At 34.9% G+C, this 26,647-nt stretch overlaps 1 protein-coding gene across 1 annotated transcript; it reads left to right on the top strand.

Annotated features, from left to right (window-relative positions):
* Positions 1-194: 194 nt before the first annotated feature.
* On the top strand, positions 195-26,647 carry Dis3 (DIS3 homolog, exosome endoribonuclease and 3'-5' exoribonuclease). The gene is given in 22 exon segments (XM_047552900.1): positions 195-216; positions 219-421; positions 1,014-1,171; positions 3,069-3,262; positions 3,679-3,752; positions 5,344-5,511; positions 6,191-6,355; positions 7,492-7,605; positions 7,833-7,970; positions 8,516-8,662; positions 9,035-9,151; positions 9,381-9,482; positions 10,258-10,322; positions 10,407-10,491; positions 11,857-11,984; positions 15,267-15,353; positions 17,005-17,161; positions 23,564-23,778; positions 24,364-24,532; positions 24,660-24,818; positions 25,735-25,857; positions 26,520-26,647. Coding segments are annotated over 22 exon segments (2,874 nt in total). The 3' UTR covers positions 26,604-26,647.

Here is a 26,647-nt window from a genome sequence, read left to right as displayed (position 1 = left end):
TCAGAGAGCCGACTAACATCAGTCTCGGAGTTTTCCTGCGCGAGGTGTGCACTAATATGCCGCAGCGGGAAGCGACGAACTCTGGGTGCGGTATAGTTGTGCGACAGGGCTCCAGGCTCGACGCTTTTTTCGCCGGAAGAGTACTACTGAGGCCGGGATTCTGCGCGGGTCGGGATTCTACGTCGCGAGGCAAGATGCTTAAATCCAAGACGTTCTTGAAAAGACCCGGGCGGGCGGCGTTATGAAGATTGTTCGCGAGCACTACCTGCGGGATGACATAGGCTGCGGAGCGCCGGGGTGCACGGCTTGCGGTGGGGCTCACGGGGGGCCGGCTTTGGAGCCACGGCCCCAGGACCCAGCGAGCAGCCTCTGGCCGCGGCCGCACTACTTGCTGCCTGACACCAACGTGTTACTGCATCAGGTGCGTCGACTGGAGCTCAAAATGTGTATCACTCGTCTTCCCAGAACAAGGGGGCGTGGCAGTAGGGAAACTGAGGCTCAGGGAGGTGGGTCTTTGGCAGTACCTCATACTTAGGAAAGGCAAGCCCCTTCGGGACCCACGCTTCTTTTTTTCCCAGGCCGAGATTCTTTTCCTTATTTTTATTTATTTATTTTCCTTTTTTCGGTTTTGGAGTCTTATTTAGACACGTTAATTTTCTAACTCCTGGTGTCTCTTCTACCTTAGATTATAAGTGCCTGGAAGCCGGGGACTGGGCTTCTGAGGCCTCCAGCTTGCGACCCCCAGGCAGCTTGTAAGTGCCTACGAACAAAAACTGTGTGGGCCGACGTATTTCTTTATTAATAGCCTTAATTCTACGAAGTTTTGTGAATGTTCTGTTTTCGTGCGCTCTTCTCAAATAGGCCTGAAGGGTTGAGTGACTTGTCACATTTTTTAAAGCAAAATAATTCCTTGGCTTAATGTATAGTTAGTGTTTTTAAACTGACAGGAGTTTGTTTGACCGAAACAATTTATAAATGAATATAGGAAGAATTAACACTTTTATTTTTTAAAGATTGATGTTCTCGAGGACCCTGCCATCAGGAATGTAATTGTACTACAAACGGTTCTCCAAGAAGTGAGAAATCGAAGTGCTCCTGTATATAAAAGAATCCGGGATGTGACCAATAACCAGGAGAAGCATTTTTATACATTCACTAATGAGCATCATAAGTAAGAGAAAAATATATTAAATATCACAAAACCCGTATGATTAGCTAAATGTGATAGAATATTCCTGTTAGTAATTTTTGACATTGTCAAAGGTTAGATAGAATATTCCTGTTAGTAATTTTTGACATTGTCAAAGGTTAATGATGGTTTTATGTGCTGTTTGGGTCTTACACAGCAGTGTGGAAGATAATGCTAAATGGATCTCACTGAGATCACATGAACATTGGTGAGTTCAAGCCTAGAACTAGAATATACTGACTCTTAGGCGGTAATAGTTACTTTTACTTCCAATGTGTTCATTTCAATTTGGTTTTAGCCTGAGTTGAACAGTAGACTCTTGGAAGATGAGATTTGCATAGGTTCCTGGAATACCATATTGTGTGAATTACCAACATAGGATGATAAAATATGAGTTTGTTAAGGAGATACTTTAATAGGTTCATCACAGTTTCTTAGCCTTGATACTACTAACATTTTGGACTGAATAATATTTTATTGTAATACAGCTGTCTTATACATTGTAGGATGCAGCTCCTTTGCTTCTACTCACTAGTTGCTAATAGCAGTCCCCCTACCACCAACAAGTTGTAACAACTCATAATGTCTTCAAACATTGCCAAATGTCCCCTGGGGGGACAAATGCAACCCCTGATAGAGAACCACTGCATTAGAATATAGATTGTAGTAACAGAATCCATGAGATTATGCAAAACTTTGAAAAATCTAATTTCTCTTATATCCCCAAATTAAATATTGCTCTCATAAAGGATATCACTAAAGCACTTACAGACTTCGTGTTCCTTGCACTTCCTCGAAATCCCGAAACAGAAACATCATTTGTTTTTCAATACCAAAAAACCTAGTATTTGTGGAGCATATGCATCAGGTTTCTAACCAAAAGTCAGCAATTTTGTTAGCTCAAGTGCTATGAATAGACCTTGACAATGCTGAGGTTGATGGTAAGACTCTTAGGACACTAGGCAAATTATATCTGAGATTTTATTACTCAAGTCTGATTAAAACGAAATTCAGATTTATGACCATATCTCTCATTGGTAAGATTAAAACACTAGCATGCATGTACATGGTGGGGAATAAAATAATTCTATTAATTACTAATATAAATAAGCCTAAAGTTCTAAAGTTGAATCTATTTATTGTTTTTTGGGGGTACTGGGGATTGAACCCAGGGCCTTGTGCTTGACAGGCAAGTACTCTACAAACTGAGCTATATCCCAACCCTGAATCTATTATCTTTAAACACTAGAGACTATTGTACTGAATTTTGTTGTTATGCTTCAATCTGGCTTTGTAGAACAGATTTGAAGAATTAGATAAGTGTGTTCACATATGTGGAAGTTCAGAGTGGATAGACTTAAAAAATGCAATCATATCTCTGTCTGCTTTTTTAGTCTTTAGGTAGTCTTGAACATTTATTGAGTGTTTACTGTGGATAATTTACATGGATTTTATATTTAATACCCATGGAATTACATGACCATAAATCATCTTGTCATACTATTTGTTGTGTTCAGAATTGCTCTTAATCCTTGAGACTTTGAATAAAGTCTCATCAGATCTGCAAAGTTTTATTAGTTTATTCAATGTCCCAACTTCAAAGTATTAATTCTGGTCTTGGATTTTTCATTTTGTAAAATAAAATTGAAATGAGCCTTTTTAATTGTATAATTTTCTTCTACTCCAAGCAAATTGTTGTCTTAAAATCATAACCTTTAAGGATCCTATTTATTCTCTGAAGCATAGGTCTATATATTCAGGTGAAATAGATATACTATTGACTTTTCACTTTAGTGGTTGTTGAACATTTATGTCCTCAGAATTTTTATATCTTTGTTCCTGTTTATTTTATTTCATTTTCCCTTTTCTTTACATTTAGAGAAACCTATGTAGAACAAGAACAGGGAGAAAATGCTAATGATAGAAATGACAGAGCCATTCGAGTAGCAGCAAAATGGTACAATGAACATTTGAAGAAAATGTCAGCAGAAAATCAACTACAAGTTATCTTTATAACCAATGACAGGAAAAACAAAGAGAAAGCTGTTGAAGAAGGAATACCAGCTTTCACATGTAAGTCTAAATATAGAAGCTATTACTGCATGCTTGTAAGTGCATGTAATAGTTATAATCAGGCCTATGGTCAGGTGTTCACTTGACTGTTTAATATTATCATGATCCTCTATAATTTCATGTGATTTTTTTTTTTTTTTTGCATTTTTAATTTCTCACAGTTTTTTAAGCTAAGTTAGTTGTAGTGTAACAGTGTTGGCTGTTAATTTTCCCTTACTGTTTGCATTTGACTTGGCAATAAAAAGTTATAGATATGCTGGGTCTACTCATGCATCTGAGACAGGACCATATCAGAAGATTCATTTTTATTTTCAAATTGACTGTTACTTTCACAAATAAGATTTTTCATGGTCTTTCGTATCTAAGGAAAAAAAGACACTTGCATCTATTAAGAACAATGTCAACTTAATTTTCAGGTGAAGAATATGTAAAGAGCCTCACTGCTAATCCTGAACTCATAGATCGTCTTGCTTGTTTGTCTGAAGAAGGGGTATGTTTCAGTTTGTTGTGTTTTTTTTATTTTGTTTTGTTTTGTTTTTTGAGGGGAGTGGGGGTACCGGCAATTGAATTCTGGAGCACTCAACCACTGGGCACATCCCCAGCCCTATTTTGTATTTTATTTAAAGACAAGGTCTCACTGAGTTAGTTAGCACCTCACTTTTGCTGAGGCTGGCTTTGAACTCGTGATCCTCCTGCCTCAGCCTCCCAAGCCTCTGGTATTATAAGTGTGCGCCACCGTGCCTGGCCAGTTTGTTCTGTTTTGAAAAGTGAAAATATTAAAATAGTCTCCTTGAGATATGAGGCTTATAGTTACCAAATTAAAAAATTCGTAAGCTGGAATTTGAATAAAATTGTTTATTGGGTTATAAATAAGAAGAGTGATTGTAATAGGCTCATTGAAATGCAGTTCCTAAATTAATTGACTATAAAATAGGCCCTGTACATGGGGGCTTTAATTTTTTTTTTAATGGAAAAATGAATGGTGCCCATAGATGATTGTATATGTAGTAGTTATTTATATAGAAGTGGTAGACAATGCAGACAGCAAAAATCTCAAAAGAAGAGGGAGGAATGTCATAAGAAGAAGTAAAACAGAAGGGGAGGGACCAAATAATGAGGATCTACAATTTATTCTGAAGGTCAGTAATTTTTAAGGTGTCTTTTATGGGAATTACATGGATATGTCACTGTGCCTGGCTCATACATCCAGTCTTTTCAACAGTTCTCATTCCTGCTTGTATTTAATCAGCTACTTTATGAAAATAAAAGGAAGTGAAAAGATAAAACCTAGACTTGATGGTTGGAATATAGGTTTAGGATTGCCTTAATATGTAGCTACTAGTTGCATGTGGGTGCTTAAATTTAATTCAGCTTTAAAAATTTAGTTTCTAAGTGGTACTATCCATCTTTCAGCTGCTCAAGAGAAATAGTGCCTAGTGGCTACTATATTAAACATCACAAAAGGAATATTCCCTTTATCACAAAAAATTGTTTTGGATAGCAGTGGTCTAAAACACTGTATTATGTTCTCAAATTCATAGAATTATGTGTTAGTCAGCTTTTTGTCACTGTGACCAAAATACACAGTAAGAACAACATAGAGGAGGAAAAGTTTATTTGGGGTTCATGGTTTCAGAAGTCTCAGTTCATATACTGCCAGCTCCACTGCTGTGGGCCCAAGGTGAGGCAGGATGTCACAGCCAAAGGGCACAGTGGAAGAAAACTGCTCACTTTGTAACAGCCAGGAAGCAAAGAAGGGTAAAGACAAAAGGGGAGACAGGCTGCAAGGCAGACAGCCCTGTTAGGGTACACCCTCACTGACCCACCTCTCTAGCCATGGCCACCTGCCCACAGATACCACCAGTCTATTCAAAGGGGGTGGGACTGATTACATTATAGCTCTGACAACTCAATTACTTTACCTCTGAACATTCCTGCATTAACATAGGAGTTTTGGGGACATCTCATCTAAACCATAAGTTGTATATACCACAATGTGGATTTTCCTTTAGTTACTGATATTAATGACAGTTGTATACTAACAAGCAGAAAAGTTCAATTTTGGTTTGCTTATTTCACAGAAAGAAATAGAAAGTGGGAAAATTATATTTTCAGAGCATCTTCCCCTAAGTAAGCTTCAACAAGGCATAAAATCTGGTATATACCTTCAAGGAACATTTAGAGCTAGCCGAGAAAATTACTTAGAAGCTACTGTATGGATTCATGGAGACACTGAAGAAAATAAAGAGGCAAGTGTAAATTCCTTATACATTAAAATACTTTTTTGTTCATTGTCTTATTGTATAAGTATTTGAAATTTTGTATGAGAATTCAAATTTGCCTTCCCAGTTCATCAGCTGAAGAAAGTCATAAATACTAGTACTATTAGTCATTTCTTTAGGAAATTAATTATTGAAGAAAACAATCTACTTTTAAGAGAATAATAAGCTAGTCCATCAAATGATGAAAAGGTGATACTTATATTATTTATTATGACCAGTTATGATAAATTCTATTTGTATAAACATATAGAGTGCTTCACACACTTATAGCAAATGTCGGCCATTTATTAGAGTGCTCACTGTCAGATACTCTTCTAACTCTCCGCATGTAACGTTTCATTTAATCTTCAACAAAACTGTTGAAAAGTTATTCTTTTTTCATTTTACCAGTAAGGACCCTGAGATTTAGAGAGTTTAAGAAATAGTCCTAAATCTTTTGATACTGTTATAAGTTATGTTGGAGTCATGAACACAGCCCTTATTTTCTGAGCTGTGTTTTTTCTACTTAATATGTAAAAATTAAAGGTATGGAATAAAGGAACATTATGAAAAATATTTGCATAGAGATATTTAGAACATATTAAATACCTTTCCATTTTTGCCATTAAGGATATCTGGGCATTTGCCATTTGTTGTCTTAAACCAGATAATCTTACAAGGACTTAAACATTTAAATCGAGCTGTTCATGAAGATATTGTAGCTGTTGAGCTTTTTCCTAAGAGTCAGTGGGTGGCACCATCTTCTGTTGTTTTACAAGATGAAGGGCAAAATGAAGATGATGTGGAGAAAGATGAGGAGAGAGAATGCATGGTATGAAACAAAGAAGATTTTAGTTTTTTTGTATAAGTTTGTACTATTATTTAACATGTCAGCTTTGGAGGAAGTTAAACAAGTTTCATTGTTTTCAGAATTATTGAATGAAATTATAGTTATGTAAGTTTAATAAATGTCATATATAATATTGTTAATTTTTGTGTTTTGAAGCATATAATTTACTTTAATGTCTTAATTTACTCAGATGGACTTAAATACCAAAAGACTGTCGAGTTAGTATAATACTGGGAATCCTTGACATTCAAGTATGTGATCTAAAGGTTTAAGTAGTGAGGTTTAAGTAAATAAAAATTTAAAATTTTCTGAAATGCTGTTTGTAATGTTCAAATTCCATCAGCATAATGTACTTCTGAGCCTTTGTGTTCAAGCCTATTTAATTATTCCATCTCTAGTACCCTACCATATTTATTAGGAATAGAATATGTTCAGCTATTTCTTAGGAGCTATATCTACTTGATATGACCTATTTATTTTCCATTTTATAATTTATAAGAATAATACAATTGGAAAAACATATAACGTTTGTAGTTCTTTATTTATCAATTATAGTAAGTTCTTTGGAGTCTCACTATAATATTGTTGTTGCTGAATTCAGGCCTTTAGAGTGTGTTAGAGGTGAAATACCAAAAGAATACCTATTCAAATTGTAGACATTACTTATTTGAGTTTTATTTTGGATATGAAAGAACCTTTAATGACGCATCATTTTTAGTGAATTAATGAGTTCAACACAAACTATTCTTCATAGCCATATAACCTAGCTAATTAGTATGAACAAGTTCTAAAATCCTAGTGTATATCTCCTAGGCTTGTTTTGGTCAGTAAATTCTCATATTAAAAACTAAAAAGAGTTGAGTTTTGATATAATTATTCAGTTTTTTTATATTGTCCATTTCTGTAGTGCTTTATTATCACAGAACAGTTTTTGTAGTTTGGTTTGGCATACATGCTCCATCTAGAATTTTGAAGCATAAAGATTCTGCAGTTTTATGACATAATTTACTTACTACCTGAATGTATTAGCATCCATGTACATATGCTAATTTTGAAGAGAAATTATCTCATTATATCTAGAGGAAAAATAACTGAAGATTTTCATTTTTATATCTCAGCTTAAGACTGCTGTAAATGAAAAAATGTTAAAGCCTACAGGTAGAGTTGTAGGAATAATAAAAAGGAATTGGAGACCATATTGTGGCATGCTTTCCAAGTCTGATATCAAGGAGGTAAGTAACTGTTAAAAAAATGTTAACTGCTAAAATATTATAAACATTTAGTAGGACTTAAAGACTTCCCTTTGTCCCTATTCCCAGAGTGTGGGTGTTGATATAAAATCTTTTCCTGGGGCTTGGGGTTATCTCAGTGGAGAGAGTGCTTGCTTATCATACACAACATTTCTGGGGTCGATTCCCAGCACTGCAAACTAAAAAACATTTTCCATAATTTTCTCTAGTCTAGAAGACATCTCTTCACACCTGCTGATAGGAGAATCCCTCGAATTCGGATAGAAACAAGACAGGCTTCTACATTAGAAGGACGGAGAATTATTGTTGCTATTGATGGCTGGCCCAGAAATTCCAGATATCCAAATGTAAGCTCAAAGTTTTAATTTTATCTTCAGATATATAAACAATTTGTGAATAATATTGTTGCCTGTCATGAAAATAGAATCTATTTTTATATAGGATAGAAATTTAGGAATATTTTAATATGTTAACCTGCTAAGCATTTCTGATATCAAGATTAATTTTATGAAATTCCAGTATAAATCATGTAGTTACTTTTATTCAAATTGCCAAACAACTTTTAGTGATTGGAGTATATAAAAAAAAGTGTTTGAGTCCTAAATAGATTCTAATGAAATTTAGAAACTTGTTTTTGAAGCATATTTTAAACTTGTAAGTAAATAGGAAACACGTTCTCTGATATAAAAACTGGGCCCTCATGAAGTCTCTATAAATCAATTGAAAAGCCTTGTCATTTTCAACTTTAATTTGCCAAAGTTTCATTTTTAAGAGGTTACTACAGGAACATTAAATACTGAGATGATATATAAAGTACTGAAGAATTTAATATGATGAAAAAATGCAAAATAGCAGTAAAATAGGCCTTTCTAATAACACCTTTTGGTTTTAGGGACACTTTGTAAAAAACTTAGGTGATGTTGGAGAGAAGGAGACAGAAACAGAAGTTTTGTTACTTGAGCATGATGTTCCTCATCAGCCCTTTTCACAGGCTGTTCTTAGCTTTCTGCCAAAGATGCCCTGGAGCATTACTGAAAAAGTAAGTTGAAAGAATTCATAGTGACGTTACATATTATCCTCACTATTTTTAGTATCTACATGTATTTTTAAATATTTCTACATGTATTTTAAAAACCATGGTCCCTCCTCTACCATATTTAGTTGCAGCACAAATCATTTGGTTTTTTTGACTAAAAGGTAACATATTTCTAGGAGGCAGACAGTAGTATATGTCAGATTTTTTTAGAAGCAGAGAAATCCTTGGTTAGAAATCATGCATGATTGTCATCAAGAAATTAAAGCTAAGTTATTCTTAATACTTTAATACTGATTTTACAAGGGTTGTATTGCATTTATACTATGGAATTATTTATTTATTTATTTATTTAATTTATAATGTGGTATATTCTAGGATATGAAAAACCGGGAAGACCTGAGGCATCTGTGTGTGTGTAGTGTGGACCCACCAGGATGTACTGATATAGATGATGCTCTACATTGTAGAGAACTCAAAAATGGAAACTTGGAGGTATTCATATTGTAATAGTAGTAACATTCTTAACTAAATATAATCTTTGGACTCAGAATTTGTGAATTACTCTTATGAAATTATAGCTGCAGAAATTAATGGGCATGTGTCAGAAGTTGAAATGGTAGATGTGACTGAGTTCTTTTTCCCTTTTGCTAAGTTTCTTCTCATTCAAACTCTACCCTATTAATAATACATATTGGCATCTTTTTATTTTTATCTTTTGAAGGTTGGTGTTCATATTGCTGATGTTAGCCATTTTATTAGGCCAGGAAATGCCTTAGATCAAGAATCAGCCAGAAGAGGAACAACTGTGTATCTTTGTGAAAAGGTAATACTCATAGGCACTTTCGGATTCCTGAAAAATCAGTTTGAAGTAGTACGTGACTTAGCTATAGGAAATACATGGAATAAGGAGGCCTAAATTACTGAAAACATTGCAATGTTTTGTTATTCGGTGGTCCAAATAACAAGTAGATGTAGTTGATATAAATTGTTGTGTAGCATTTATTCTTCAAGTATGGTTCTGGTAAACTTAAAGAACAATTGTGAAAGTGAGGGCAAGATTAAACATAGTCTACATTCATGGTTGAAGTCCTGCATAGCTTTTTTCCATAAAAATTTAATATCTCCCTCCCTCCCCCTCCCCCTTTCTCTCTCTCTCCCTCCCCCTCCCTCCCTCCCTCCCTCCCTCTCTCTCTCTCTCTCTCTCTCTCTCTCTCTCTGTCTCTCTCTGTTTGTAAAACACTGTGTAGTTTGTTGTTAAGCATTGTCAGTCACAGAGCTGGTAGGGCTTGTGTCTACTCTGTATAAGTTCCAATTTATAAAGACCAAAGACTTCAAACTTTCACAGGTCAGCTATATGGCTAGTGTACAGGACTTAATTAGATCTACAGACTTGAGGTCCAGTTTTCTTTCATTACTTGCCTTCTGAAACAATTTTGTATAGGTCCTTTTCTACAAATAGCCTTTTCATTTGCCATTTCTCAATCCTAGGAAAAAAGACCAGAGCCCTCCTTTTTTCTCTTGTTCTCTTAAAGCTGATTGATAATAGAGCCCAAAATAAAAAACTGTGTAATGTGAGAATCTATTTATATCTTTTACAGAGGATTGACATGGTTCCAGAGTTGCTTAGCTCTAACTTATGTTCCTTAAGGTGTAATGTTGACAGGTATTTATGAATTTTTTTTCATAAAAATTTATATACTATTTTAATTGACTCCCATTAACAAATACTGTCTATCTGCTTCCATAGGCTGGCATTTTCATGTATTTGGGAAATGAATCACAATGCTGAAATCTTAAAAACGAGATTTACCAAAAGTGTAATTAATTCAAAGGTTAGTTTCACTGCTGCCCTCTAATGTTTCAAATCTTTGATACTTTTACAGGTTTCCTAGATTGTTTTGGAAATGACTTAAAAAGTTAAAATTTTTTCAGTGTTGTTGCAAAATCTAGTTTTTTTCCCATTTATTTGCTTAATTATTGATGTTATTCAAAAATTAGTTTTTGCAGAAGTTGTCTTATACCGGAAACATATAAAGCCATACTTGAGAACACTAAATACTTGATTTTATGTCCTTAATCAGGGGCCCTAGGAATTAAAGTTGTCCCTATTTAAAAATGGTAAGTGTTTTGAAAAATAGCATGGACATCATCATCTTATACACATTTTCTCATAGAAGTGGTGTTATATATTATACTTGTATTCTGATACAAGTGGCCTGAGATCATGTTCAGACAGATGGAGCCAGATTATCCTCATTCTTTACTTTTTTTTTTCTTTTTGTACTTCCCCCAGATTCTATTCTATTCTCCCTCATTTTGTCCCAGATATCCCCCCAATGTTTGCCAAACTCATTTCCTTCTAATGATCTGTTTTCTAAACTTACCTTTTTTCTTTCCATTTAATATCATTCTTTTTGGTTCTAAAAATTAGTGGTTGGAAAAAAGACAGTGTTAGACTGACAAATAGAGACGTGTAAATTATTTAAGCTTTCCTAGATTTTCATTTTTAAATTACAAAAAATGAATAATTCTCCTAGACTTGATCAATGTAACAAAATTATACTATAAATTTAGAAAATATACAAAACATTTTTTAGAAGGGGAACTCAGCCCTTACAAGATAAATTGGTTTTTGACTTTCTTATGTAGTTTCTAATTTTTACTTATGAAGCAAAATTTTTTTTTTAATAACCTAAAGAAAGATTAGCATTTTATCAGGAAGGAATAAAACAAGAGTAGCCATTTGTACTTTTGGATTATCTATCATTAAAATTTTTCCTACTATGATTTGTTCCATTTTCAGGTACTTAATTTTAGTATTTTACATTTCCTATAAAATATGATGTCTAGACTCTTACAGCCTTGTTAATTATTTGCCAGTCAGCGGGTAATGAACATCTGGAAAGGATTACAGTGAATAATCTAACCTTTTGTTTTATTGTAGCATTACCTAAATATGTACCAATTGAAGTATAAAGTAAAGTTTAAACAATTTATTAACAATGCTACCATTTTACTTTGTTTTAATAAAACTTTGCTTATGCTGTGTAATGCCTCAAATAAGTTAACCAGAAATCATAGATATGAAGCATAAATATTTCCTGTTAGTTTAAATATGAGACAAAATAATATGATTTAAATAGTAAACCAGTTTTTATCATTTTTAAGAATTATATTAAATGAGGTTTCTTTTTTAGGCTTCTCTTACATATGCTGAAGCTCAGATGAGAATTGATTCAGCAACCATGAATGATGATATTACCATTAGTCTCCGTGGACTAAATAAATTAGCTAAAATTCTGAAAAAAAGAAGAATTGAAAAAGGGTATGTTTCAAAAATATCAAACTGTTTCTTAATTCATTCTTAATGGTATTAAGATAACATTTGGTCTCTAAAGATTTTTATGATGCTCAGTGATGAACTATTTAATAGACTGAATAGAGATTTGGTAGAGTCATTCCATTTCTTCTAGTTACCTTTTAAGTGTTAGCTTGATTTTTGAACTGATGTTTGTTTGGAAGTTGTGCTCAAAAATATTGTCTTTGAGTTTAAGATCTTAAAGAAATTCTATGAAGACAAGAACTTCTTAAGACTTCTATAGATTGTTTCAATATTAATTAGAAATAATTTTCAGATTGAACATTGATTTTCAGATGTTTAAATACCATAGCTAAAGTCCTCATTGTACTTTAGAGTTGGAAGAGATTATAGAGATTGTTTAATTAAATCCCTTTTTAAAAGTGATTAAAAGCTACATGGTTACAGTCTTTCCAAAGATCTGATAGCTAGTGGCATAGTAGGGTCTTTTAGCCATTATATCACGACATTTGCTTGACTACAAAAGGTATAAGGTAAGGAGTATCAACTCAAGCTTGTTGAAGAAAACAGTTAAAAGAAGTTTGATTCTTGAAGGATAGCTGTCAGTGGAAACCCAATACATGAGATTTGCAGATATTGATCTCTCATACCCATCAAAGATAATGTCAAAAGCAGTTACTACAAATGTTTTTGTTGATGATGCAAATCTACATCTGTACAGTTTTATAAAAATATGCCTATTTAAGCTCAGCCGAGCACAGTGGTGCACACCTATAATCCATCAACTTGGGAGGCTGAGGAAGGAGGATAACAAATTCAAAGCCAACCTCAACAATTTAATGAGGCCCTGTCTCAAAATAAAAAGTAAAAATTAGGGTTGAGGATGTAGCTCAATGGTAAATTGTCCCTAGTTTCAATCCCCAGTACCCCTCACCCTCCCAGATTTTTTTTAAGTTCATTAAAATTAAATAGATTTTATAAGTTTCTTAGTCTCACCATCCACATTTCCAGTGTTCAGTTGCCACATCTGACTACCATTTTTGAACAGTGTGGATAAAGAACATCTTTATCAATGAAGAAAATTCCACTGCGCAGTTTTGTTCTAGAGGATTATGCTGAGCCATTCCTGTTTATCTTCATATCTCAGTTTTCTGGGAGTTTCACATATGATCTTTTTTTTTCTTTTTGTACTAGGGATTGAACCCAGGGTGCTTAACCATAGAGCTATATCCTCAGCCCTTTTTTTAGTTTCTTTTTTTTATTTTGAGGCAGGATCTTACTGAGTTGCTCAGGGCCTTGCTAAGTTGCTGAGGCTGGCTTTGAATTTGTGATCATCCTGCCTCAGCCTCCAGAGCCATTAGGATTACAGGTATTCATATCATTTTAAATAGGAAACTTAAAGGATTCTGTATATGTACTAAAACCCAAAGAAAGTTATCAAACTCCAGAGCAAAGCTATTGCTCAACCCAATCACTTAGATAAATAAAGGGTATATAATTGGATTTTATACAGTAAATATATATATGTGTGTATGTGTGTGTGTATTTTTTTTTTTACTGCAGGCTTCCTGTATGCTAGTCATCAGAAAGAAGTTTGTATAAAGATAATTTTTAGGAAGTTTGTCTTGAAAGTAAAGTAGAACTGGGTATGTAAGTTAGCAGTAAAGCTCATTCTTAGCATGAATGAGACCTTGGATTCCATCCCCACCACCACAAAAAATAGTAAATAAAAGCAAAATAAATAAAACATAATTTGAAGTCCTATTAGTTCTGGCAGTTTTAAAGTAAGAAATGTAAATTTGCATTTGTAATCCAGTTTTTCAAGAATCAGAGTAATTTCCCCCTCCCCTACTAGATAGTGTCTCTTTGTGTTGCTCAATCTGGTCTTGAACTCATGAGCTCCAGTTATCCTCCAGCTTCTACCTCAAGTAGCTGGGACTAGAGACCCACCTGTACTCTTATGGCTGGCTCAGGAATGATATTTTTTAACTCCAAAAACAGCGTTCATTTTTTTTCTACTGGTTAAAGTTAGTGTTGAATCTTATCACTCTTAGGGAGAATTGAAAATACAACAGTAAAAAAAAAAAAAAGACACCTTTTGCTGCTCTCAAATATTAATACTCTTGGGTAGAAATTAACATTTCAAGTGTTCTATGAAGAAAAAATTCAAAATGTTGTTAGTATTCCTTGCTTTTTAGGTCAAGATGTATTAATTAAACATACTAGATCTGAAGTAGAACCTCATTAAGTATTGCATGGCAAAAAAGAAAATGGAAAAGAATATTTACTAAGATTTCCTTTCTGATATTTCTTCTGTGCTCCTAATAAAGGTGAGGGGAGTCAAAAAGAGAAGGACTGAAGAATCCTACTTAACTTACCCCATCTCATCTTATTTATTTATTTTTTTTTTTCCTTTTCCTTGGCCATCCAAGATTGCCTGGCCTTATTAAAATTTTAGTTTTAGGTTGATTTGGAACTGACTTGATGGAAATAGTTTCAGTTGTAAAGAAACATCAGACTCATGTGTAGTCTTGAGAATTCTCAAAAGAGAACTTGCCAAGTCATTAAATGAATCTTGCATATAAAGCTCCTAATATAGTACATTATCTGACACCTAACACTCATGTTAATAGCTATCATTCCTTGTAACATCAGTGGTTGTGGTTTTTCAGTCTCCTCTCCATTTGCTAATCTAGGTGCATCTTCTGACATTACTAAACTATGATGGCAGTGTCCTTTTTCCCCCCTCTTCATTATCATCCACATTGTTTTCTGTAGTAAATAAAAATACTGCTAGTCACTTTCTATATTTGTAAAAGTGATTGCAAATTTATGTAGCCCAGTAAAAACTTACAGTTTGGATACAGATGATATTCAGATCCTTCAACTGGGCCTGGTGTCACATACACATAATCTCAGCTACTCCAGGAAGCTGAAGCAGGAAGATCACAAGTTTGAGACCAGCCTGGGCAACTTAGCAAGACCCTATCTCAGAAAAGCTGGGGATGTAGCTCGGTGGTTCAGTCCCCAGTGCTACAAAGCAAACAAACTCTCAGAAGCACAGAGACTCAGATTTTGCTTTTTTGCTGTTCTCTTGTTAAATTCATTTTAGATCTATAAAATTTATGAAAATAGAACAGAAAACTTAGAGAATGGTTGTAAAGCCCTTAGAAAAACAACTCTTCCACACATGATAACCGTCATTTTCTATTTTAAAGGAGTCACATTCTGAATTTTGTTTCCATTATTGGCTCATTTGACTAATTTACCTCTTTAATTTTCATTTAGGGCTTTGACTCTTTCGTCCCCAGAAGTTCGATTCCACATGGACAGTGAAACTCATGATCCTATAGACCTGCAAACCAAGGAACTTAGGTAAGTGGTATTTTGATGGGCAGTATAAAATACTTTCATCTTAAATGTTAAGTCTAAAATATGTTTTAATAACTAAACATATTCAAAATATGTATTTCACTTAGAATTACATTTTTCTTGGTTTATGGAATATTTAGAAAAGTGTGACCTCACTTTTTAGTTTTTCTTACATAAAACTGAAATAATAGAATGGAAATATTTCTAATTTGATTAATCTATTTGATTCAGTTTGTTTTTGATGTATGATATAATAGAACTTGACTAGTAATAGTTACAGTAAATAAAAGAAGATTTGCCATGATTAATTACTTAAGTATTTAATGTAAAATATACTGAGGTATGACAGGATAGTGATCAAGACCAGGGGCTTTGAAGCCTAATCATCTAGGTTTGGATCCCACTTTCTGCTTCTACTATCCATGCATCTTCCAACAAGTGATTTGTCCTCTATTGCTTTAATTTCTGTCTATAATATATGATTAATAATGGTACCTTCCTCATATGACATTAGTTATTGATGCTGTGTTACTGATTTAGTTAAGATTTAGGAAGCAATAATATATTTGGTTAAGTCAGAATTTAGGCTTCTTTCCATGCCTCTTACGTGAGGTAATTCAGAAATTAAACATACACACACACACACGTTTTTCTAAGTGTGATGAAGGGGTAAACATTGATATTACTCAGATTTTTTACTTAGGACCAGAATGTGCTGTAGAGCTAAAATTTAAAAGTCCCTAGGGGAAAATGTCTGTAGAAATATGTCTAATGTTAGTACTAACAATTAGTCTAATACTAAAACTTTCTTGAGGAAAAGGTTGCCAAAAGTAGAACCAAAGTAAAATATCACCCATTTCTTCCTACCAAGAAGGAAAATCTCATTTCTAAGAGATTGTCCCCTTATGAGTGGAGATCTTCCTAAATTTAAAAAATTAATATAATTTAGACATTTTATCAGGAAATTAGATGTAATAGTGGAAACATGAATGAAAGAATACTGCATGTTCAGTGACTTGCATATAAAACAATGCAGATCATTTATTAAAGCAAGCTAAGAACAGAAAAACTATAGAATGAAAGCAATATCAACTCAGTCAAGAGTTTTGAAGTCAGATCGTGTAGATTCAGATTTTCATACTGATAACACTGACCTTTAACAAGAGAACACTGTTTTATAATTCTCTATTTTCTAACCTGAAAAGCAGGTATATATGTGTGTGCATGTATTTATACATATATGAACTACAATGTCTAATCCATAATAAGGACCCACATTTGCTATTATAAACATGTTCTTTTCATTTTCATGATTTATTGGTAGGTTCTTTGGACCCAGTAAAAGGAGGTAAATTTTAGAGTTTATATATTAATAAAGTCAGTAATGTTCCAATTTTCTTTGGTGCCATCTGTAAAATCTCCTCTGGCAAGTTAGATTTACTCACTCTGTAGATGCATAATAAGAGAGTATTAGCATAGTAATTGAAAAATGAAAGAGCCATAAGGTAATAAAAATATACATGTGCACATGTATGAATGTTTACATAGGAAGTGCTTCCTTTATCTTACTGGTAGAAAAGGTAACTTGTGAATAAGTATGATATATAGAAGTGTCAGATTCTCTTTCCATGCTTAATGCTTTTTCCATTCGCAGAGAAACAAATTCCATGGTGGAAGAATTTATGTTACTTGCTAATATCTCTGTTGCAAAAAAAATTCATGAAGAATTTTCTGAACATGCTCTACTTCGAAAACATCCTGCTCCACCTCCATCAAGTTATGAAATTCTTGTTAAGGCAGCTAAATCCAAGGTAAGGTTCTGTAGTTTGAAAAACTATTTGTATTTGGGCTGTCATCTATCCATTGCACAAAAGAATTTATATTTTGGATGGAAATATAGCTCAGATGGAGAGCACTTGCCTGGCATGCATGAGTTGATTGGATTATTTGTATTCTTCGTGTAGAGTTTTTTGAGTTCTTCATAGATTCTGGAAATTATGCTCTATCTGAAGTATGAGTGGCAAAGATTTTCTCCCATTCTGTAGACTCTCTCTTCGCATTGCTGATAGTTTACTTGGCTGAGAGAAAGCTTTTTAGTTTGAATCTATCCCAGTTGTTGATTCTTGCTTTTATTTCTTGTGCTATGGGAGTCCTGTTAAGGAAGCCTGATCCTAAGCCAACATGTTGAAGATTTGGACCTACTTTTTCTTCTATAAGATGCAGGGTCTCTGGTCTGATTCCGAGGTCCTTGATCCATTTTGAGTTGAGTTTTGTGCAAGGTGAGAGATAGGGGTTTAATTTCATTCTGTTGCATATGGATTTCCAGTTTTCCCAGCATCATTTGGTGGAAGAGACTATCTTTTCTCCATTGCATATTTTTGGCCCCTTTGTCTAATATGAGAAAATTGTATTTATTTGGGTTTGTGTCCATGTCCTCTGTTCTGTGCCATTGATCTACCTGTCTATTTTGGTGCCAATACCAAGCCGTTTTTCTTCCTGTTGCTTTGTAGTAGGGTTGAAGATCTGGTATTACGATACCCCCTGCTTCACTCTTTCTGCTGAGGATTGCTTTAGCTATTCTAGGTTTCTTACTCTTCCAGATAAATTTCATGATTGCTTGCTCTATTTCTGTAAGGTACATCATTGGGATTTTAATTGGAATTGCATTGAATCTGTATAGCACTTTTGGTAGTATGGCCATTTTGACAATATTAATTCTGCCTATCCAAGAACATGGGAGATCTTTCCATCTTCTAAGATTTTCTTTAATTTCTTTCTTTAGTGTTCTGTAGTTCTCATTGTAGAAGTCTTTCACCTCTTTAGTTAGATTGATTCCCAAGTATTTTATTTTTTTTCGAGGCTGTTGTGAATGGGGTAGTTTTCCTAACTTCTCTTTCTGAAGATTCATCACTTATGTATAAAAATGCATTGGATTTATGAGCATTGATCTTGTAACCTGCTACTTTACTGAATTCACTTATGAGTTCTAAAAGTTTTCTGGTGGACTTTCCGGGTTCCTTTAAATATATAATCATGTCATCAGCGAACAGGGATAGTTTGAGTTCTTCTTTTCCTATTCGTATCCCTTTAATTTCTTTGGTCTGTCTAATTGCTCTGGCTAGAGTTTCAAGGAAAAAGTTGAATAGAAGTGGTGAAAGAGGGCATCCCTGCCTTGTTCCAGTTTTTAGGGGGAATGCTTTCAATTTTTCACCATTTAGAATGATATTAGCCATGGGCTTAGTGTAGATGGCCTTTACAATGTTAAGGAATGTTCCCACTATCCCTGTTTTTTCTAGGGTTTTGAGCATGAAGGGATGCTGTATTTTATCGAATGCTTTTTCTGCATCTATCGAAATAATCATGTGATTCTTAACTCTAAGTCTGTTGATATGGTGAATGACATTTCCAGATGTTGAACCAACCTTGCATCCCTGGGATAAAACCCACTTGATCGTGGTGCACTATCTTTTTCATATATTTTTGTATGCGATTTGCTAAAATTTTGTTGAGAACTTTTGCGTCAATGTTCATTAAGGATATTGGTCTGAAATTTTCTTTCCTCGATGTGTCCCTGTCTGGTTTAGGTATCAGGGTTATATTGGCTTCATAGAATGAGTTTGGGAGGGTTCTCTCCTCTTCTATTTCATGGAATACTTTGAGGAGTATTGGAATGAGTTCTTCTTTAAAGGTTTTGTAGAACTCGGCTGAGAACCCATCTGGTCCCGGACTTTTCTTTGTTGGTAGGCTTTTGATGACCTCTTCTATTTCACTGCTTGAAATTGATTTATTTAAGTTGTGTATGTCCTCCTGGTTCAGTTTAGGTAATTCATATGTCTCTAGAAACTTGTTGATGTCTTCGAGGTTTTCTGTTTTTTTGGAATATAGATTTTCAAAATAGCTTCTAATTATGTTTTGTATTTCACTCGTGTCTGTAGTGATATTTCCTTTTTCATTCCGAATTTTAGTAATTTGAGTTTTCTCTTTCTCTTTATTAGTGTGGCTAAGGGTTTATCAATTTTGTTTATTTTTTCAAAGAACCAACTATTTTGTTAATTTTTTCGATTGTTTCTTTTGTTTCAATTGAGTTGATTTCAGCTCTGATTTTAACTATTTCCTGCCTTCTACTACTTTTGGTATTGGTCTGTTCTTCTTTTTCTAGGGCTTTGAGCTGTAGTGTTAAGTCATTTATTTGTTGATTTTTTTCTTCTTTTTTTGAATGTGCTCCATGAAATTAATCTTCCTATAAGTACTGCTTTCATAGTGTCCCAGAGATTTTGATATGATGTGTCTTTGTTCTCATTTACTTCTAAGAATTTTTCTATTTCCCTCCTGATGTCTTCTGTTATCCATTCATCGTATAATAGCGTATTATTTAATCTCCAGGTATTGGAGATGTTTCTTTTTTTTATTCTGTCATTTATTTCTAATTTCAATCCATTATGATCTGATAGAGTACAAGGTAGTATCTCTATCTTCTTGTATTTGCTAACAGTAGCTTTGTGGCATAAAATATGGTCTATTTTAGAGAAGGATCCATGTGCTGCTGAGAAGAAAGTGTATTCGTTCTTTGTTGGATGGTATATTCTGTATATGTCCGTTAAGTCTAAATTGTTGATTGTGTTGTTGAGATCTATAGTTTCTTTATTCAATTTTTGTTTGGACGATCTATCCAGTGGTGAGAGAGGTGTGTTAAAATCGCCTAGTATTATTGTGTTGTGGTCTATTTGATTTCTGGAATTGAGAAGGATTTGTTTGACGTACGTGGATGAGCCAATGTTCGGGGCATAGATATTTATGATTGTTATGTCTTGCTGATTTATGCTTCCCTTAAGTAGTATGTAATGTCCTTCTTTATCCCTTCTGACTAGTTTTGGCTTGAAGTCCACATTATCTGAAATGAGGATGGATACTCCAGCTTTTTTGCTGTGTCCGTGTGCATGGTATGTTTTTCCCCATCCTTTCACCTTTAGTCTATGGGTATCTCTTTCTATGAGATGAGTCTCTTGCAGGCAGCATATTGTTGGACTTTTCTTTTTAATCCAATCTGCCAATCTATGTCTTTTGATTGATGAGTTCGGGCCATTAACATTCAGGGTTATTATTGTGATATGATTTGTATTCCCAGTCATTTGACTCATTTTTGTTTATTTGACATGATTTGGTTTCTCTTTTATTTGGCTATTCCTTTAGGCTAGTTCCTCCCGTTGCTGATTTGCATCGTTGTTTTTCATCTCTTCCTCATGGAATATTTGCTGAGAATGTTCTGTAATGCCGGCTTTCTTTTTGTAAATTCATTTAGCTTTTGTTTATCATGGAAGGATTTTATTTCATCATCAAATCTGAAAGTAAGTTTTGCTGGGTATAATATTCTTGGTTGGCATCTGTTTTCTCTCAGGGCTTGGTAAATGTTGTTCCAGGCCTCTCTAGCTTTTAGAGTCTGGATTGAAAAATCTGCTGATATTCTTATTGGTTTCCCCCTGAATGTAATTTGATTCTTTTCTCTCACAACCTTTAAAATTCTGTCTTTATTTTGTATGTTAGGCATTTTCATAATAATGTGCCTTGGTGTGGGTCTGTTGTAATTTTGCATATTTGGAGTCCTATAAGCCTCTTGTACTTGGTTTTCCATTTCATTCTTCAGATTTGGGAAATTTTCTGATATTATTTCATTGAATAGATTGTTCATTCCTTTGGTTTGTTTCTCTAAGCCTTCCTCAATCCCAATAATTCTTAAATTTGACCTTTTCATTATATCCCATAATTCTTGTAGATTCTGTTCATGATTTCTTACCATCCTCTCTGTTTGGTCAACTTTGTTTTCAAGATTAAATATCTTGTCTTCAATGTCTGAGGTTCTGTCTTCCCGGTGTTCTATCCTATTGGTTATGCTTTCTATGGAGTTTTTAACTTGGTTTATTGTTTCCTTCATTTCAAGGATTTCTGTTTGTTTTTCAGTATCTCTCTTTATTGAAATGATATTTTGCTTCCCGTATTTGTTCTTTTAACTGTTGAGTGGTTTTTTAATGCCTACACTTGCTCTTTCATCTCTTCCTTCAGTGCCTGCATTTGCTCTTTCATCTCCTCATTTGCTTCCCTGATTGTTTTAATTATGTACATTCTGAACTCCCTTTCTGACATTTCTTCTGCTGTGCTGTCATTGGGTTTTATTGATAATAGTATCTAGGTTGGTTTGGGACATTTTCTTCCCTTGTTTTCTCATATTGGTCAGATGTTAGTGGGACTCTGAGATATTGCATATTTCCTCTTTGGCTTATAGTGTCCCTGTAGATTTCCAGTATATCACCTCCCAGCCTTCAGTAGCCTGAAGTCTTGGAGGAACTTGATAATGCAGTGCTTCCAAAGAAAGCTGCCCCTAGCCCGCTACTGGGTCCAGGGCTGGGGGCTGGTTTTGCGTGGAAATTCTCTCACTGGGCAGGCCTGCTCCTAGAAGCTGGCTATAGACTGGGCCTGCCCCTACCTGAGGGAGCCATGCTGCTAGGGGAAAGTCTCTCCCTGTCCTGCCTTGGTCCCAGAAGCCGCCTGCGGGCCAGAGCCCGCCTCTGGGTTCAGGGCTTGGGGTTGGCTCTGTGTGGAAAAGCTCTCACTGGGCGGGCCTGCTCCAAGAAGCTGGCTGTGGACCTCGCCTGTCGCCCGAGGGAGCTGAGCTGCTTTTGAAAACCTCTGGCTGTCTCTACCCTGGTCCCAGAAGCCCCCTGCAAGCCGGGGCCCACCTCTGGGTCCGGGGCTTGGGGTTGGCTTTGTGTGGAAGAGCTCTCACTGGGCGGGCCTGCTCTGAGAAAACCTGGCTGTGGACTGCCTGGGAGGGAGCAGGGCTGCTTGGGTAAGACTTTTGCTGCCCTGCCCTGCTCTGAGAAGCTGCCCACTGTCTGGGCCTGCCGCCTGGGCCGAGCCTCACCTGGTGGGAGAGACTCATCCCGCGACTCTATGTTGGTCCGAGTCTCTCAGTACCTCCCCTTCTTGAATCCTGAGTTCTGGAGCGATGGGAGATGCAGTCACCCTCTAGTCTGCCATCTTGGATCTCCCCAGTAGTTCTTTTGATGGGGTGGGGAACAAAGCTCTTAGATTTGCTCATTTCTTCCCTGTATTGACTTCCACATCTGCTTAATAAACGTATTCTAGTGTCTTAAGGAGTACCCAATGCTCCTTAACCCAATGCCAGAAGTTCTAGGCTAAGTTATTTGCAGTATACTGGACATTTAGAGAGAGCTCTTCCATGTCTCTCTCCATTATTCGTGGTTTTTATGAATTGCCTAACTTTAGAGATTTACAGATAATTTGTTTTCCCTTCAACAAGTTAAGCCCTCTTTTTATCATGTTCCTAAAGTAAAACGCTACTCATTTCATACATGGAAAAGAGGAAAATATAGAAAGGGGCACCACTTTTTCAGGCCTGCATACACCTTGCTTCTAGTTAGTAGGCTTTCCTTTACCCTTGGGGTAACTCTAGCTTACATTGGTTTTCCTTGGATCATTATTGTTGTTCCTGTGTAGAAGAGAGTTGGAAGGAACAGCTTTAATAACAGACATTATTTTAATAGTGGAGGATTCTCATTTTAGTTCAGACCTTTAGAATGTACTTATCCTCACTATGTCCAACAAATCATCTTTTCTGCTCAAAGGAATTACTGTATAAATTAGAGATTTCCTCTCTGTTTTATTTCTTCCTAAGACCTGTGTAGAGGAAGATTTTAATTTTTTTTTCATCTCCACAAGGTAGAATGAAGCAGCTAAATGCATCAGATCACAACATTGTGCTAACTGGGTTTAATGACAAGTTCAGTGTTTTTGACCTTTACTTTTACTCTGAATGGAAGGAAAGTATCTGAGAGAAAAATCCAAACATACCGTAATATATCCAGATCTGCTTTTTCTTCACCCCCACCCCAGAGATTGAAAAACAAATTGGACTTTGAGAGATAATAGAACTACTCTTACCATCATCTTTTTTCCCCTTGTAATTTCTTCAGTCTTGATACTTTAGTATCTTTAATTTCATTCAGGAAATTTTAAGCTTTGGTCTTGCACAAAACAATTACCACTCATAAAGCTATTTTTAGTTCTTCTAAGGGATAAAAGGTTAAAACCTGGATTATTTTGTTTAAAAAAAACTGTTCTATTTATATTTTGAAGACATGGTACTAGTAATTAAGAAATGTTTCATATTGGGCTTTTCCCCTTCCTTCTATTCACAGAATTTGGATATTAAGACTGATACAGCCAAGTCTTTGGCTGAATCTTTGGACCGGGCCGAATCTCCTGCTTTCCCATATCTAAACACTTTGTTGAGAATATTAGCCACTCGCTGTATGATGCAAGCTGTATACTTCTGTTCTGGAATGGATAATGATTTTCATCACTATGGTTTAGCATCCCCAATATACACACATTTTACTTCTCCCATCAGAAGGTATTTTTTTCTTATAGAATTATGTTGTTCCACTTTAGGTGTGGTGGTGAACACCTGTGATCCCAGCAGCTGGGGAGGCTGGGGCAGGATGATCATGAGTTCAAAGCCAGCCTCAGAAAAATCAAGGCACTAAGCAACTCAGTGAACCTCTAAATAAAATACAAAATAGGACTGGGGATGTGGCTCAGTGGTCAAGTGCAATCCCTGGTACCAAAAAAAAAAAAAAAAAGAATTATATTGTCCTTGATTTATTTTATAGCATGTAAAGTTTTACCCTAGGTGAAGACATAAATGACTTGCTTATAGCTCAGGGAAGGAAATTTTCTTTTATTTTCTTCTAGTATCTCTTATCTGACACACTCCCTACTACTCTAAACTTAATATAATTGCAATTCTGGGAGCATAGACAATAAATCTGTGCCTACATTGTTTTCCTTTATTAGAACAGTACTTTGCTAATTAACATGATGAGAATCCTGAAATTCATGAATATATGTTGAATATGTAGTATATAGTTAATTTTGAATTTAAAAAAATACATTTTAATGTTAATTTGCCATGGTTATTACTTTTTTATATATGTAGGTATGCAGATATCATTGTTCATCGGCTGCTGGCTGTGGCTATTGGGGCTGATTGTACTTATCCAGAGTTGACAGATAAACACAAACTTGCCGATATATGTAAAAATCTTAATTTCCGGCACAAAATGGCTCAGTATGCTCAACGTGCGTCAGTGGCTTTCCATACCCAGGTATTTGCCTTTTGTCAGTGATGCTCGGAGAAGATTTTGCTCATTTTTGTACTTAATTTCAAAATTATTTTTTGAATTTCAAAATATTTTAAGATAATTTCTAATAAGATTGTATGTTATCTTACAGTTATTTTTCAAAAGCAAAGGAATAGTAAGTGAAGAAGCCTATATTCTATTTGTAAGAAAGAATGCTATTGTGGTATTAATTCCAAAGTATGGTTTAGAAGGTACAGTTTTTTTTGAAGAAAAGGACAAACCAAAGCCACATCTTATTTATGATGATGAGGTACAGTAATTTTAATGTTTTCTTTTCTTGGGGAGGGAGGCCCTCTTTCTTTGGCAGTTCACAATTGGTGGCTGTAAAGCATGAAACTATTTTCTGTACTCTAATATAGAATTTATTCTGTATCTAAATATGTGCCAGAAAATCCACATTTAATATACTAAGGTATGGTTTTACTCCCAATATTTTTCAACTCTTCTCATATAGAAATGTCCTTGACTTCTTTATTCTATAGCATGTACAGTTTTATTTACCCTTTGCGTACAGGTAAATAAATAAATGGCAGTGGCTACTTATAGCTCAGGGAAAGTGTCTGGTTTTTTTTTTTTTTTTTTTTGATACTGGAGATTGGGGATTGAACCCCAGGGCTCTTTACCACTGAATTATGTTTCCAGTCCTTTTTAATTTTTATATGGAGACAGCATCTAAGTCGCTAAAGTTGACCTTGAACCTGCTATCCCCCTGCCTGCCTTAATCTCCCATAGGCAAGAACCACTATGCCTAGAGGGAAAATTGTTTTTAATTTCTTTTAGTGTCTCTTATCTCACATACTTTGTTACCCTAAACTTAATAGAACTACAGCTCTTGAGAGAAAATTTAAACAATAATTTGTGCCGAAGAACTTTAGTTTCCTTACTAGAACAACAATTTGGTAAGTAGTGGAGTAAGAATCCTGAGATTATAATAAATATACATTGGGACCACCTTAGTGAAAGGAAGAAGTATGCACATAAGTAGGTCATATTTATTTGAGATTATTAAATTAGTAACTTTTATCATATTGAACACCTAGATGTTTATTAATATTGAAGTCATTTTTAAACTTTCAAATTATTATGAAAGATAAACTATAAAGAATTAAAGAGCCTCAAGTATAAGAAACAATAAAGTATGATAAATTTTTTTTTTTTTTTTAAAGATACCATCACTTCAAATAGAAGGTATAGTGTTCCATGTGTTTGATAAAGTTAAAGTGAAGATCATGTTAGACTCATCTAATCTTCAGCATCAGAAAATCCGAATGGCCCTGGTAGAACCACAGGTGAACCCAAACTTACAAATTTCTGCATTATGATGAAACACAACATCATAGTTTGTAACAGAGGGAAATAGTTTTTTCTATTTAAAGAGAATCCTGTAAGTAGTGTGGAGTATAAATATTTGCATAGCAAATCCTAGTTTCTCACTAATTTCCAGTGGCATCTGAGTTTCTCCTGAGGTCCTTGGTACCAAAATCAAAGATCTTTTCAGTTCTCCTGCCTAATCCTTTTCTGCAGAGGTCTTAGAAACTTTACTTTTGAAGATCAGATGTATGTTTCACTTGATATTCTTTCTTAATATTTCTTAAGATATTCCTAGGATTATTCTTTCTTCTTGCTCCAGCACACCTGAGGCCTCTGATGCTCTCTACTGATGACAGGGGCTAGGATGGATTGGACATGAGGAAGGCCATGCATTAGTTCAAAACACTGTCCAAATGACAAGCTTTTTAGCTAATGAGACAATGTCGACCATTTTCATTTCTAAACCACTATTAATTTTGTGTGTAAAGTATGTATACTTGGAGTATAAAAATCTTTATAGCTCCTTCTTCCCACCCCCATAGCATTTTAAAATTCTAAGTGGCAATGGGAAAGGGATCAGATAATGGTGAGATTTCTTATTTTATGCTTCTGATCACCTTTTTTCTTTGAATTATTTTAGATACCTGGAATAAGCATTCCTACTGAGCCTTCAAATGCAGACCTTAATGAACCAGGGAGAAAGAAGAGGAAATATGAAAAATAGCTACATTCAGTCAACAAAAAAAGCCCATCAAAGACGGGTTTCCT

This window comes from Sciurus carolinensis, chromosome 5, assembly GCF_902686445.1.
Source record: "Sciurus carolinensis chromosome 5, mSciCar1.2, whole genome shotgun sequence".
NCBI lineage: Eukaryota > Metazoa > Chordata > Mammalia > Rodentia > Sciuridae > Sciurus > Sciurus carolinensis.
Note: the sequence above shows the minus strand (reverse complement) of the source record. Positions and strands in the feature narration are given on the sequence as shown.